This window comes from Sebastes fasciatus, chromosome 23 (genome assembly GCF_043250625.1).
Source record: "Sebastes fasciatus isolate fSebFas1 chromosome 23, fSebFas1.pri, whole genome shotgun sequence".
NCBI classification, from domain to species: Eukaryota; Metazoa; Chordata; class Actinopteri; order Perciformes; family Sebastidae; genus Sebastes; species Sebastes fasciatus.
Window position 1 is genome coordinate 18,271,475 of NC_133817.1, and position 12,549 is coordinate 18,284,023.

At 41.1% G+C, this 12,549-nt stretch overlaps 1 protein-coding gene across 1 annotated transcript in view; it reads right to left on the reverse strand.

Annotated features, from left to right (window-relative positions):
- The window catches only part of nampt1 (nicotinamide phosphoribosyltransferase 1), a 31,348-nt gene that overhangs the window by 9,637 nt on the left and 9,162 nt on the right, over positions 1-12,549 (reverse strand). The window contains exons 2-5 of the mRNA XM_074626239.1: positions 11,982-12,138; positions 8,760-8,863; positions 6,022-6,150; positions 1,166-1,324 (exon numbers count right to left, since the gene is read on the reverse strand). Coding sequence (XP_074482340.1) covers positions 1,166-1,324; positions 6,022-6,150; positions 8,760-8,863; positions 11,982-12,138 — 549 coding nt within the window. The remainder of the gene's footprint in view (positions 1-1,165; positions 1,325-6,021; positions 6,151-8,759; positions 8,864-11,981; positions 12,139-12,549) is intronic.

Sequence of the window (12,549 nt, forward strand, 5' to 3'; positions counted from 1 at the left end):
AGGCTGAGATTTAGTTGACGACGACAGTCTGACACTGCTATAACGTTAATGTATGACTGCATTACTGCCGCAGCCTCACACTCAAGCTACCGTTAGCTAGCCATGCTAGTCACTGTCACCAGCATCATTTAGCGATTTACCACACTGACAGTGAATATTCACGTATCATATGTGCCACAAATCTCGGTGTGAAAGCCTCGGTTAACCCGCTAACGTTACACAAAGAGCTTTTCGTAATTTTTTCTCCTGTGACAGCAAATTTCTTTCCCCCAAACGAGAGCGCAGCCTCTGCAATTATGTGACGCTGGTCTATAGCGTGGAGCCATTAAGCCCCTCTATTATGTCTTTTTTAGGACATGGCAGGGGAACAAATCAGAGGTCAGCGTTTTTGGATTTATTGTTGGTGCAACCAACTACACAGCAATTCTTCGGCAAAGCGTTATTACTATTACCGGTTTGTTTAAAGTAGAAGTTCTGAGACGTGTCTCAACTACGAGGGACACAGGATTGACTTCCCCCAAAAGGGGGCGTGGTCATGAGAGTCTACTCTGGATGACGTATTGCCGGTCTGATGTATGCTATAAGCTACTAAGTGGACATTGAATTTGGATTGTTTTGTCAAACTACGATTTCCAAAGTCCTAAAAGTGGTGCGGATGAAATCTGAACACCTACTAAGTTCTTAGGTCAACAGATGCATCTCCATGACAACTGAGCACCGTTTGATACTGTTGAAAGCTCAGGAAAATGCTAGAAAGTAGACCTTGAGTTGGGACTGTTTCGTCAACTACTGTTTCCAAGGTCAGGAATTAACTTTCAAGTTTAGCATTCAGTTTGTAAACAAAATAATCTGGGGTAAGCACATTCGAACCGATACCGGTGCTGGTACCTGGAATACGGTACCGGTACCCAACGGTACCTTTTTTGGTACTATACTCTCTTTAATAATAAAAATGTAATTTCTGTTGTGAAAATAAGTCCTAACTTCAACATTGATATTTATTTAGAACATTTTAAACACCACACAAATTAAAACCCCACCCTCCTCTCCCCTCTCAAACCTCTGGTACCTAAATTTGGCACTGATTATACTTAGTAGTACTGACGTAATTCGGTCGGTACCCAACCCTAATATCTACTTTATTGTATTGTATATACAAGTATACCTCTTGTGAGGAGACGCCCCTGTAGCCAAAGTCATGTAGTTTATACTCCAGTCCCGTCAAGTTCCCAGCAGTCTCCAGGAGGTACTTGGCGAGGATCTTCTTCTGCTCCCTGGAGTTGGTCGCCACGGTGATGGGGTACCAGATCTGAACCAGAATGGTCTGATGGAGGGAAAGAGGACAGTCCAGCTCGTTATAAATTTAATTCAATTTCACGGGGTCAGAGGGTTTTCACTGCAAAGGTTAACTTCTTCTAATTTCCCACGTGCACCTTGTTTTCAAAGCCTATTTAAACAGACATTTCTATGTGAACATGCAAAAGTTGCAGACCGACGAATGTGCAGTCCAATCATTCTGATATCCCAGTATCCAACTGGTATTAAAACCCCAAACTAACAGGCTCAGAAGGATCAAAGGGCGGCTGCCCGTTCACACAAGACGAACTCTGGGAAAAAGACATTCCTTGATGCCTCGTGTCAACTCCGAAATTCTGTGACTCTGATCCAATGTCAAAACAAGTGGCTTATCTGTACTCACCGCCACCACCTGGGAAATTTCATGAATACACACTTTCTACCACCAAAAGTGTACAGTGAAAGTCGGCCCGTCTATGCTTCTGTACAGTTTCTGGGCAAATACGTACTTAATATTCAACAGTGACATCTTGTAGGTGTCAAATTCAAAGATATAATCAGCGTCGATTACAGATTAAATCACAACTGCACCCTTCCGAGAAGAAGAAATCAATCTAACATTGTGACCACTGAGTCATACTACAACATTGAGCTTATATTATTATGCAATTACACGCAACATTGTACGACTTATATGAAACAGTGTGTGTATAATAGGAATGATAGACGTGTGTCAGACCTCATTAGCAGACAGATAAAGAGAGAGAGAGGAAGCGTGACAAATATTTAAAACACCAGGATGTGCAGCCACCTTCCCTCCTCCACGCTGATTTAAAAGATATCCCCGAACATTTTTTGCACACGTCCACCTCTTGATTCCTCACTTGACTTTGCCTGCTAATACTATGCAGTGTGTGTTTTAACCCTATAACCCTGAGCGGGTCACATGCCTCCTTAGACTAATCATAATCTAAACCATAATATGGACTCATGTGACTGCCAACGTCACACATACCCATCACAAGGTCGTGTGCTGTCTGCCTTATCTGCATGTTGACCTTTTTCTCAGTGTGTAGAAATGGAGCAAATATGATTAAAAAAAGTTATTTTTTTATAAAACGATCACTTTCTATCCTGACAGTAGTGCATGAGACAGGTAATCTGAAAAAAAATCATGTGCCTCTGTGTCCTCAGGTGCAAGATTTCCCAGACCGGAGGAAAACAACCAATCAGAGCCGAGCTGGAGCCTGCCGTCTATGAGCCGGCTGTCAATCACTCGCTAACTTCGATCAAACGGTCAAACTAGGCAGCGCTGATCAAATATGAATCAATATTCTGTTACGTTAATGCCTATTTCTCACCTCAAATGTTTTCAGAAACATCTTGTAGTGTACTGTTTAGCTGTAAAATGAGAAAGTTTGTGACCCGCCAGCTATGTTGAGATCAAGTTGAGGAAATACCAAGCACCGCCCACCAGCCGGAGCACAGCCAATAGGAACGCTCTCTCTGTGAAATGACCTGTGATTGGCCAAAGTCTTCCTTCACATGCTAGATTTTTTTAAAGCCTGAAAACAGAGCCATGAGGAGGTGCAGGAGTCTAGTTTTCTCTCAGAACACTTGAATTACAATATGCTGAAAGGTTATTATGACATTTTTGCCTAATGATGCCAAAAATATACTGCCTAACCCCACTTTAACATGATATATGATCCACAAATACTGCTATTTTTTCTACTTCCTATGTCTCCTGAGGTGTTTTCATAGCTTGAAATGATAACAAATCTAGAATTAAGATGATTAATGTGACATTTCTATTATATAAAAAATAATAATTTATGTGATCATCGTGTGACAGCTGGTCAGGGGTAACGTCTCTAATGGTAAAATGGGGCAGCGGTACGGTAAAAACAAACACTCGGGAGGAATGTGTGCACACAAACACACACACACACACACACACACACACACACACACACACACACACACACACACACACACACACACACGTGTGCCAACATAACTTCTCGGTCATCGTCCCAGAACAAAATGGAGGGAGATAAGGAACGAGAGAGAGAGAGAGAGAGACAGGGAGAGGGGTGTGTGTTAATGACGAAGGTAGGGGTAAAAGAGAGCCACGAGAGCAAGAAAGACAGAAAAAGAGATAATGACAGAGAGAAGGAAATGAAGGGACAGCAAGAGCAAAGAGGAGAGACAGCCCAAGGACACCAGGCTGAACGCTATGGCTAATTTTACATGAGCCATGAAGAATGACTGTGTGTGTGTGTGTGTGTGTGTGTGTGTGTGTGTGTGTGTGTGTTTATGCATGTATTTATATCAGCTGTGGAGACTGCGTGTGTGTGTGTTGTGACTGCGCTCTTGGCTGTAGGTGACCTATGTCCAAGCACTCGTCTCTTTCATTGGTGTATTTGTCATTATATAGTTGAGTGTATGTGCGTCAAATTCTAAATCTGATTGTAGTCAACGTCGAGGAAACGCTGCATTTGGGATACTTTAGTTTAAAAAAAAAAGAGAAAGGCAGTTACACCCAGTCAAAGACAAATCTGTCACAAATGTTCCTTTGTGCAGAATATCAAAAGCGTTCTTGTTTCTCTTTGATCATCTGCTCAGAAATGGGCTGCACGATTTCATTGGTGGCAGAGGTCAAACACGATATATTTATGAATGGGGCTGACGGAGACGAGCATCAGTCAAAGGGAAGGGAGGGAGAGACGGAGCGAAGATGCTGCTCGCGGTAAATGAATTTAGCTCTGCCGAGTCATTGAGGACAGTCTGTTCATGCGGCATTAAGTTCATGAGATCTTCCTCATCTCGGGGAGGAGTCGCACAGCGCATTAGCTCGGCGTAATAAATGCACCACCGAGGAGGATGCATTAAGACACCAGACGGCCTGCTTCAAGTCACGAAAAATATATTTTATTTCTTCTGCTGTACTTTTTCCTCACAAAACACACACCACATAATGTTATGTCTGTGTGTTTTAAACATGTTATGACTTGTATTCACTGATGTCACCTGATACCACACCCACAGTATGAATACGACGATTAAAGGAATAGTTTGACATTTTGGGAAATGTGCTTATTTGCTTTCTTGGCGAGGGCTAGATGAGAAAATTGATACCACTCTCGTACTGTCTGTACAGTAAATATAAAAAGTGTAAAAACAAAATGAAAAAACTGGAACCAGTTGCTGGAATATCAGGAAGTACAATGCCAGTCATGTTATGAACTGCACCAAAGCAACTACTAAGGGTGGGAATCACCCGAGGCCCCATGATACGATATTATCACGATACTTAGGTCACGATGTGATCTTATTGCGATATTCTGAGTATTGACATGCTGCAATTTATTACCTATTTCCAACTGTAAATTATGCAGTTTGTCAACATCTGTTTTATCTAATAAGATAAAGTTTTCACTCTGTTCATCTCAGAGTTTTCATTCACATATCTTGAGGTCAGAGGTCAAGGGACCCCTTTGAAAATGGCCATGCCTGTTTTTCCTCACCCGAATATAGCGTATATTTGGAGGGTTATTTAGCGTTCTTCCCAACAAGCTAACATAGACATGGTTGGAACCATTGATTCTTTAGGTTTTTCTAGTTTCATATGATACCAGTATCTTCGCTCTGGCTTTAAAACTGAGCCCGCTACAACCTCTGAAAGACAGAACAGCGGCCGGGCCCACGGGCGGGCCGTCGGACTGTTAATAGTTTATATAATATAGTTATATAATAAAAGATCGATAGTTGACATCTGTGTATCGAAACAATATTGGCACGCAAAATATCATGATACTATGCTGTATCGATTTTTTCCCCCACCCCCAGCAGCTAATGTATATATATAAAACAGACAGAAGGTTTGGAACTAAACCCTTTACAGGTGAACCCTAAAGGCCCGTCCTCTCTGACAAAGTCTTAAAGTAAATTAAAATGCAAAGTGAATAAAGTCACACATTCTTTACACCGTTCGGAGTAATTTAAAAGATGTGATGCCTCAGGGAACAGAACATTGGTCAGGTCAAGAGCTTGATTTAGTGACTTAAATTATTCTGTCAACACCAAACAAGGACTTTTTCTAGCACCTGACTCTGTTCCTCTTGCACTTCTCGGCCAACCTGTATGAATGACTTTGCTGCAGTTCCTGCACATCTCTGAGCGGTGATTAAGCAATGAGCTTTGGCAGCAGGGCTGTCATGCTGGGAGATTTAAGGAGAGATAAGAGGTGTCGTTGGGCGTGCCGCCAAGCTTAATAGTTTATGGCTTTTATAAAACTGTTAACACTCCATTGTAATAAATGTAATAAAACGTGAATGTTACTAATATATTTTGTAATCAATAATCAAATAAAGCTAACCATTAAATCTTACTATGTGCCTAGCAATGTAGTCTTCGTAGCACATTAAAATCTAAACTGTTATATGAGGGCATAGGGGGTGAGAAATTTACAATGGCTTTTAACCTGATAAAGCTAATCCAGAGCTGAAGATGAAGTCACATTTGAAGCAGCTGTGTGGTTCCAGCTTAAAGAACACCGAGTCCCTCATTTGCCACAATGCAAGCAACAGTATCTTTTATAGTTAAGACCCTCCCTCTCTGTCTGATGCACTCTAACTGAATAATACACCGGTGTCACGTCAGGACACACAGGAACTGAACCCAGTGCTCCGGAGGACAAACAAACAAACAAAACAAACGTACCTCCACCCAGTTGGTGAGCCAGTAGCATTCAGGGTCTGTGCTCTCCACTGTGAACAGAACATTGCCTCGAGGAATGACGCTCCCCTCTGGCACTGCCTTGATTTCAATAGGCAGGTGTCCATTGTATTTCTGTAAAACACACACACACACACACACACATACGTGCACACTCAGAATCAAATTTACACTCTTTTTCCATGGCTTGTAGAGAGTGTTACTTTATTGAGATGACCTGAAAAAGGAAACAAAAGTGACACACATTTGGAGGCGATACAGATTTCTGGTGAGATTCGACCTTCAGATGAAAGAGATTATGCTAAATATACACATGCAGAATTCCTGCATTTCAGATCTGGTCTGAAGTCAACGTTGTGTTGTCTTTCACACCGAAAAAAAGAAGAAGTGTGCATTGGATGAAAGAAACTGAATCTAAAAGTATTAGATTATAGTCTATAGCGTAATAGAGTGGTGAAGGAATGAGTGCAAACATAATATTTTAAATATCCCACTTGTGAATTTTGAAGCTTTTATGTCTTAAAGAAGGCGGTTGCTAAATGTAGCTAAATGAGACTACTATATCATGACGCTGAACACTAGTCTGCCTTTAACATAGTGGTGGTGACGTGAAGCAATGCGACTAGTGGTGTAACGGACCGTAGTTGATCCCCCATGGTTCGGCACGCATGTGAACCGTGGATGATTTACACAGTTAAAAGTTTTACGGCCAATCGTTATTAGACAATATTCAGTAAAAATATGCAATCGGGAAAACTGCATTAATGCTTTCTATTCGCCGATAATGCAACATTGTGATTTTGAAATCAGCAGGAGGAGAGCTAGTTAACGTTAGCAGCACCGGAGCAGCTAACGTACAGAGGTTCAATTATGGTGCGTTCAGGCTCTCTTCAGTAAAAATGAGTATTGGTGAAGGTAAATTCTAACGTCATCATGATGTGTTCAAATGTAATCTTGTAAAATGTATTTTTTGGCGAGAAACTTGAATAAATACAGTTGTTTGAAAGAGATGTTTTCACAGCGGCTGTGAGTTTTGTGATTCGTTGCATCCCTACATGTGACCGTGGTGTCGTTTTTTTATAGCCTAATGTTAGCTTTTTACTTCTGCCTCTTGCATTTGCAGTAAAAAAAAATCATAAAAGTGGTGTTCATTCATGAAGATTGCAGAACAAAACATGCAATTATCATATGACAGAGGTTATCTTCTGCAATTATCCAAAACTCGATGGAAAAATTCCATCGGCTTTTTGTCGAGGGAACCAGGGCGAGGCTAACTTCCTGGTTGGCCTACAAAACACGTCATCCCTGCAGCACTCCATACATACCACTACCAAAACTGAACAACATTTGTGTGCTTGATGTGGGTCTTGTGTGTGCTGCTGGCTCAAAGATGATCAACATGAAGTTAAAAAAAACACAAGACTGCCAGATTGGGAGCTGATTCAGCAATGTGATAAGAGATGACAAAGGGAAAATAAGAGTTTATTAACACTTCTCCTTACTTGAGAAAATCCTCAGTCAGTCAGTACAGAGCGCTGTGCTCTCTCCAAGGTGCTGAAACAGTACCTCTCAATAACCGGAAACAATGACTGCACATTTTCTTGGATATATAAACTGACTGTATTCATATATAGTTAACTTTTATCTCAGGAATTTACCTAGTTAAACCTTTATCTCCTAAGGAAAACCACAGCACCAAATGTTGTTCAGATTTTTTATTATTTCAGTGTGCAGGCTTTCATTACCCATAAAGAAAACGCTTTTAGAAGATAAGACTTTGCTACCGCAGAATGTGACCCTAATCAGATTGCAAGCTTGCTTTATTATGTGTTTATCAGGAACAAACTGTATGTCCTGAGTGTGTGTGTACATGTCCGAGACAGACTTCCGGCCTCTCTGCTAATGGGGACAACACAAGCATGTACTGGCTCCTGAGAGTATGTACTAGGGATGTATGTACTAGGGATGTCCTGAGAACTTCGTTACCAAGTCGATGCAAAAATTCGAAAAACGTGGCGGTACTCTTTTTCTAAAGTACAGAAGGTACCGTACGATGCCTGTAATCAGGGTCCGAAATTAACGAGCGCCAAATGCGGGTAGATCCAAGAAGAGGATTCACTTGTGTGGAAATTGCTGGGCTGAAAAACTGATCAGAGATCCTTTATTGATTTGTTTGAGAAGAGGACTCACTTGTGAGGGAAAAAACTGAACTGAACTGAATTTCTATCTTTTGTTGTTTATTGCTAAATCTCTGAAAAGTGGTGCTTTTCTTATTGTCATCAAAATGTAAATTAGCATTTTAAATACATATTTAATGGTCTAAAGGTCTGTCACCATGTCAGTGAATTTAAACTTCTGTTTGCAATCTGAGGATATATATAGAGAGAGAGTGCGTGTGTGTGTGTACAGCCTCTGTTGTTTTCTTACAGTCATTGAGCTATACCTGAGGAATAAAGTCTCATAATTTCCCTTTTTTTTTTTACCGTGGTATCGAATTGGGTATCGAGAATCGTGGAAATTCACTGGTCTTGGTATCGACTACTAGATTTCTGCTATCGTGACATCGCTAGTATGTACACCTGTATACCTAGTACCAGCTTTTCCCTGAATTAACCCATTGCTTGAAAATAGTCTCTCATGGAATCTTCTCACAAATAGAAATAGAAATAGTTTCGTACAACTTGAAAAATAAGTGTTTCAGTGCACTTTCAGCAGTTTCTTACGTCAAAAATGTAGGTCCACCCCTTCTCATTGAAAACATCATCCTGGAAGTGTTCTCTGTATACCTCCTTCGCCTCCTGGATCTTCTCTGGGGTCACTACCTTTCCTGGAGGAGGAGGAGGAGGAAGGGGAGAGAAAGGTTCAGAAAGAGATGCTGGAGAAACACACACTGATATACTGTAGAGAGAGAAGACACTGGAATGCTGCTCTACTTTCCACTGTTGTAATTAAATCAGAAACATCACGTGCATGCCAACAAGGCGTCTTTATCCAAACACACAGCAACCACATCCTTGTCTCATTTCAAGTTTCTAGACTATAGAAACTGATATACACAACAAACCACGACATGGAAACATATGTATGTACAAATGCAAGCCTGATATTCCAAAATATAAAATGAATAATGGGGAAACCCCTGGAGGGTTTTTAGGCAAGTGTCTTTCACATTCACTTGCAATGTTTATATTGCATCTTTTTTTTTTTTTTTTTTTTTTTTTAAATATGTGTATATAATTACAATCCATTGATCTGGATTGATACATCAATTCAATGATCAATGATCCAATATCATCGATGCAAGGTGAAAATATCGATACATAATTTAAGGTACCCATTTATTTTGAAATTCCCACTTTATATTTATTCTTTTTTATTAAAAACAATAGATTGTTTTTCATTTAAATGTCTGGAAGAGCCCAGCAATAAAATTGTCAAATCATATTTTAGATCCTTTTATAATATCGTATTGTGATGAAACTTGAAATACTTTCCATTTTGGGAGAATGAATGAAAAAAGTGTTTCCCTTTAATGTAAAACTAACAAGTTGAAACTCCTAATAGTGACGTTTCTTGTTAAACCTAATATGGTGGCTTGGGTAAACAAACAGAGGTTCTGCTATCACTTACACTACGACTCTTCCTTTATCCAAGTAAATCTCATTCACGTTTTCTGCTGCACCTCTCCCCTTAATGAAAGTACAGTGAGCGGAGATTAAAATTCTCTCCATGACCCGGTCTAGAAGAGTCACGCTGCACACTTTTGGTTTCATAAGCTCGAGGATCAAGGATGCATCTCTAATAGTCGGGCTAATCATTGAGCTCTGAAGGACGCTCTGCGCAGACAGCTGGTCTTTCTCCCTCATACGGTGAAAGAGCAGCTGTGCTTTTGTCTTCTCTCTCTCTCTGTTCTCCCTGGCTCTCTGTCTCCCCCGCACCTCTGCTACCGCACCATGAAATCCTCTTAAGAGACAGGAGGGAGATGCATTCTTTCTTCTTCTTCTTCTTTCTGTCTCTCTTGCTCTCTCTCTCATGCCCCTCAGGATCGAACTTAAAACATCCACCTTTAACAAACTTGAGTTAATTGGAGCATAGAAATTGTATGAATTATACTTTGCCTCATTTCTCACTTTACTTTCTTTTTTTCTTCTTCTTAACCTGCTGGCTTTGTGTTATGCTCTGTACAGTCAAATCAATGTGAAGCACATTGTAACCTTTGTGTCCTTTAAGTGAGTAAAAGGACTATTACTGCAGGCCTCAATAGAAAGCACCTGCCCTGCTGAAGTGTCCTTAAGCAATGCATTGAATTTTTTTGAGCGGCTCCAGGCATGCAGCTCTGCAGCTGACCCTGCACTACTCTGACCTTGTCCTGGAGGGGGGGAGAGCAAAAAAGATAAAACGCTCCCACGGGGACAAATAACACATCACAAAAGGCTTTTGGTATGTGCCCTGATTGCAAACAGAGACTCACTGGACTACAGTAAAATAACATAGCTCCCACAGAATGAGGATGAAAGCATTATGTGCATATTGACTTCAATAAAGGAAAGTAACAAAAGCCTGGGTTATGTAATCCAAAGTATTGGAATGGTCTCCTTATTTAAAGAGGACCTATTATGCTCATTTTCAGGTGCACTTGTATTTTGGGTTTCTACTAGAACATGTTTGTATGCTTTAAAGCCCAGTCTGCTCTGATTGGTCAGCTGGCTCACTCTGTTGTGATTGGTCAATGGAACCAAACACTTCGGACTCCGCTCCAGCTCCGCTCTAACTAGCTTTGTTTGAGGGCGTGCCAAACTAGCAGGTGTTATGCAATTATGTGTTACTTGAGTGTTACTTCACAAAAAGTTCCCGGGACTAAACTACTTTTCATGGAAATAAAAGGTTCAGCACACTGTTGTCTGTGTTTCTATAGCTGACTAAAGACCTGCGAAGATTAGGCAAATTAGTCCGCTGACGTATGAAAAAGCAACATGACATGGGACGAGGGCTGTAGGTGGTCACAGCGGTAAACACACTCTGCAACCACCGCACTTTCTCCCTCTTCTAATGTTACCGCTCGCCCTCGCGATATCTCTCTCTTTTTTCTGTCTGTGATTTTTTTAATGAGTTGGGAGGCCGTCAGCAGAGCCTAACTTTACTTTCAATGTCATCAAACTAAGACAAATGCTCTCCCCTCATCCTAAAATGGTCCTAAATCGATCCTAAAGTATTTCCTTGTTTATGAATTAAGCGTTACACAAGTTGAAGCAGCGGTGCTGTGTGTGTGTGTGTGTGTGTGTGTGTGTGTGTGTGTGTTTGACCAATCAGTGATGATCATCCCTGCAAATGCCACCCCGAAGGTTCTGGTACGTTCAGAAAGTACTACGACCAGGGCCTTTTTGGGGGGTAAGAAGGTCCCGGAACTTAATTTAGACCCCGGTCCCTGTGATTGAAACGCAGCGAGTTCCTAAAAGCGTTCCTAGTACTGGGGAAAGTTCCTGCGGTGGAAACAGCACCTCGGTGACATCACCACGTTACGGAAGAAAAGGTGGGACTTCAAGAAAGATGTTTCAGGCAGTTCAGGAGCAGTTTTTCTGTGGGGGAGAGTAACTCCCTTTGGCATGGACTTTGTAACTTTACAGACCTTTAACATGCACAAAAAAACTATATAAAACAATAAAGGAAAGGGAAAAAAGCATAAAAGGGTTCCTTTTAATTTGTAAAGTTGACTGGAAACACATTTATATTTACACAAACATGAAGAATCATTAACAGAGGTGGTGGCTTCATAGACCAAAACCTACAAACTGCAAAGTCATTAAGCCTGGCTGTGTTTGAAGCTCCTACTGGGTTGGAGGTGGGCGCTTCAGTGTCGTGCTCAAGGGCACTTTTATTCCGTTGCATACACAACACAAAACATGGGCACCTTTTTGAGCAGCAATTCCAAGTCAGGACTTACTTACCCTTTAGGTATTTGTTGAGGATGTACTGTAGGCCATAGAAGACGGTCTTGTCATATTTGACTTTTCTGCTTTTGGTTGGATCGGTCCTCCTCTCGCGGCACTCGAAGTAGGAGTACACTTTACTCGTGTTGGGGGGGTACTGTTTGTAATGTGTTACCTGCAGAGACAGAGCAAACAAGGAGACCGGGCACATTAGCACGGCCATTACATACAGTAAACAAACTGATTTAGAATAATACTAATACACCGTGAATGCACATAAACTAATGGCATAACAGAAGGTAAATATCATATAGTCCCCCCGCCAAACAGATGATGCAACGTGAAGATTTACACAAGATGACCTTTGAGCACCATGTCGAATGAGAAAATGAATAACCATTGTTTGCTCTTACAGGACATGTTGTTACTTTGAGGCATTAAAGGAAATGAGCTCTCCGTTATCCATGATGAGCCTTATTCATTAGCTGGTCAGGAGACTTAAAGATGTTTCATTCATGAGGTACGGATATTACACCAAGCAATGTGAACACAGACACACAAACCGAGCACTGTCAACAGAATCATT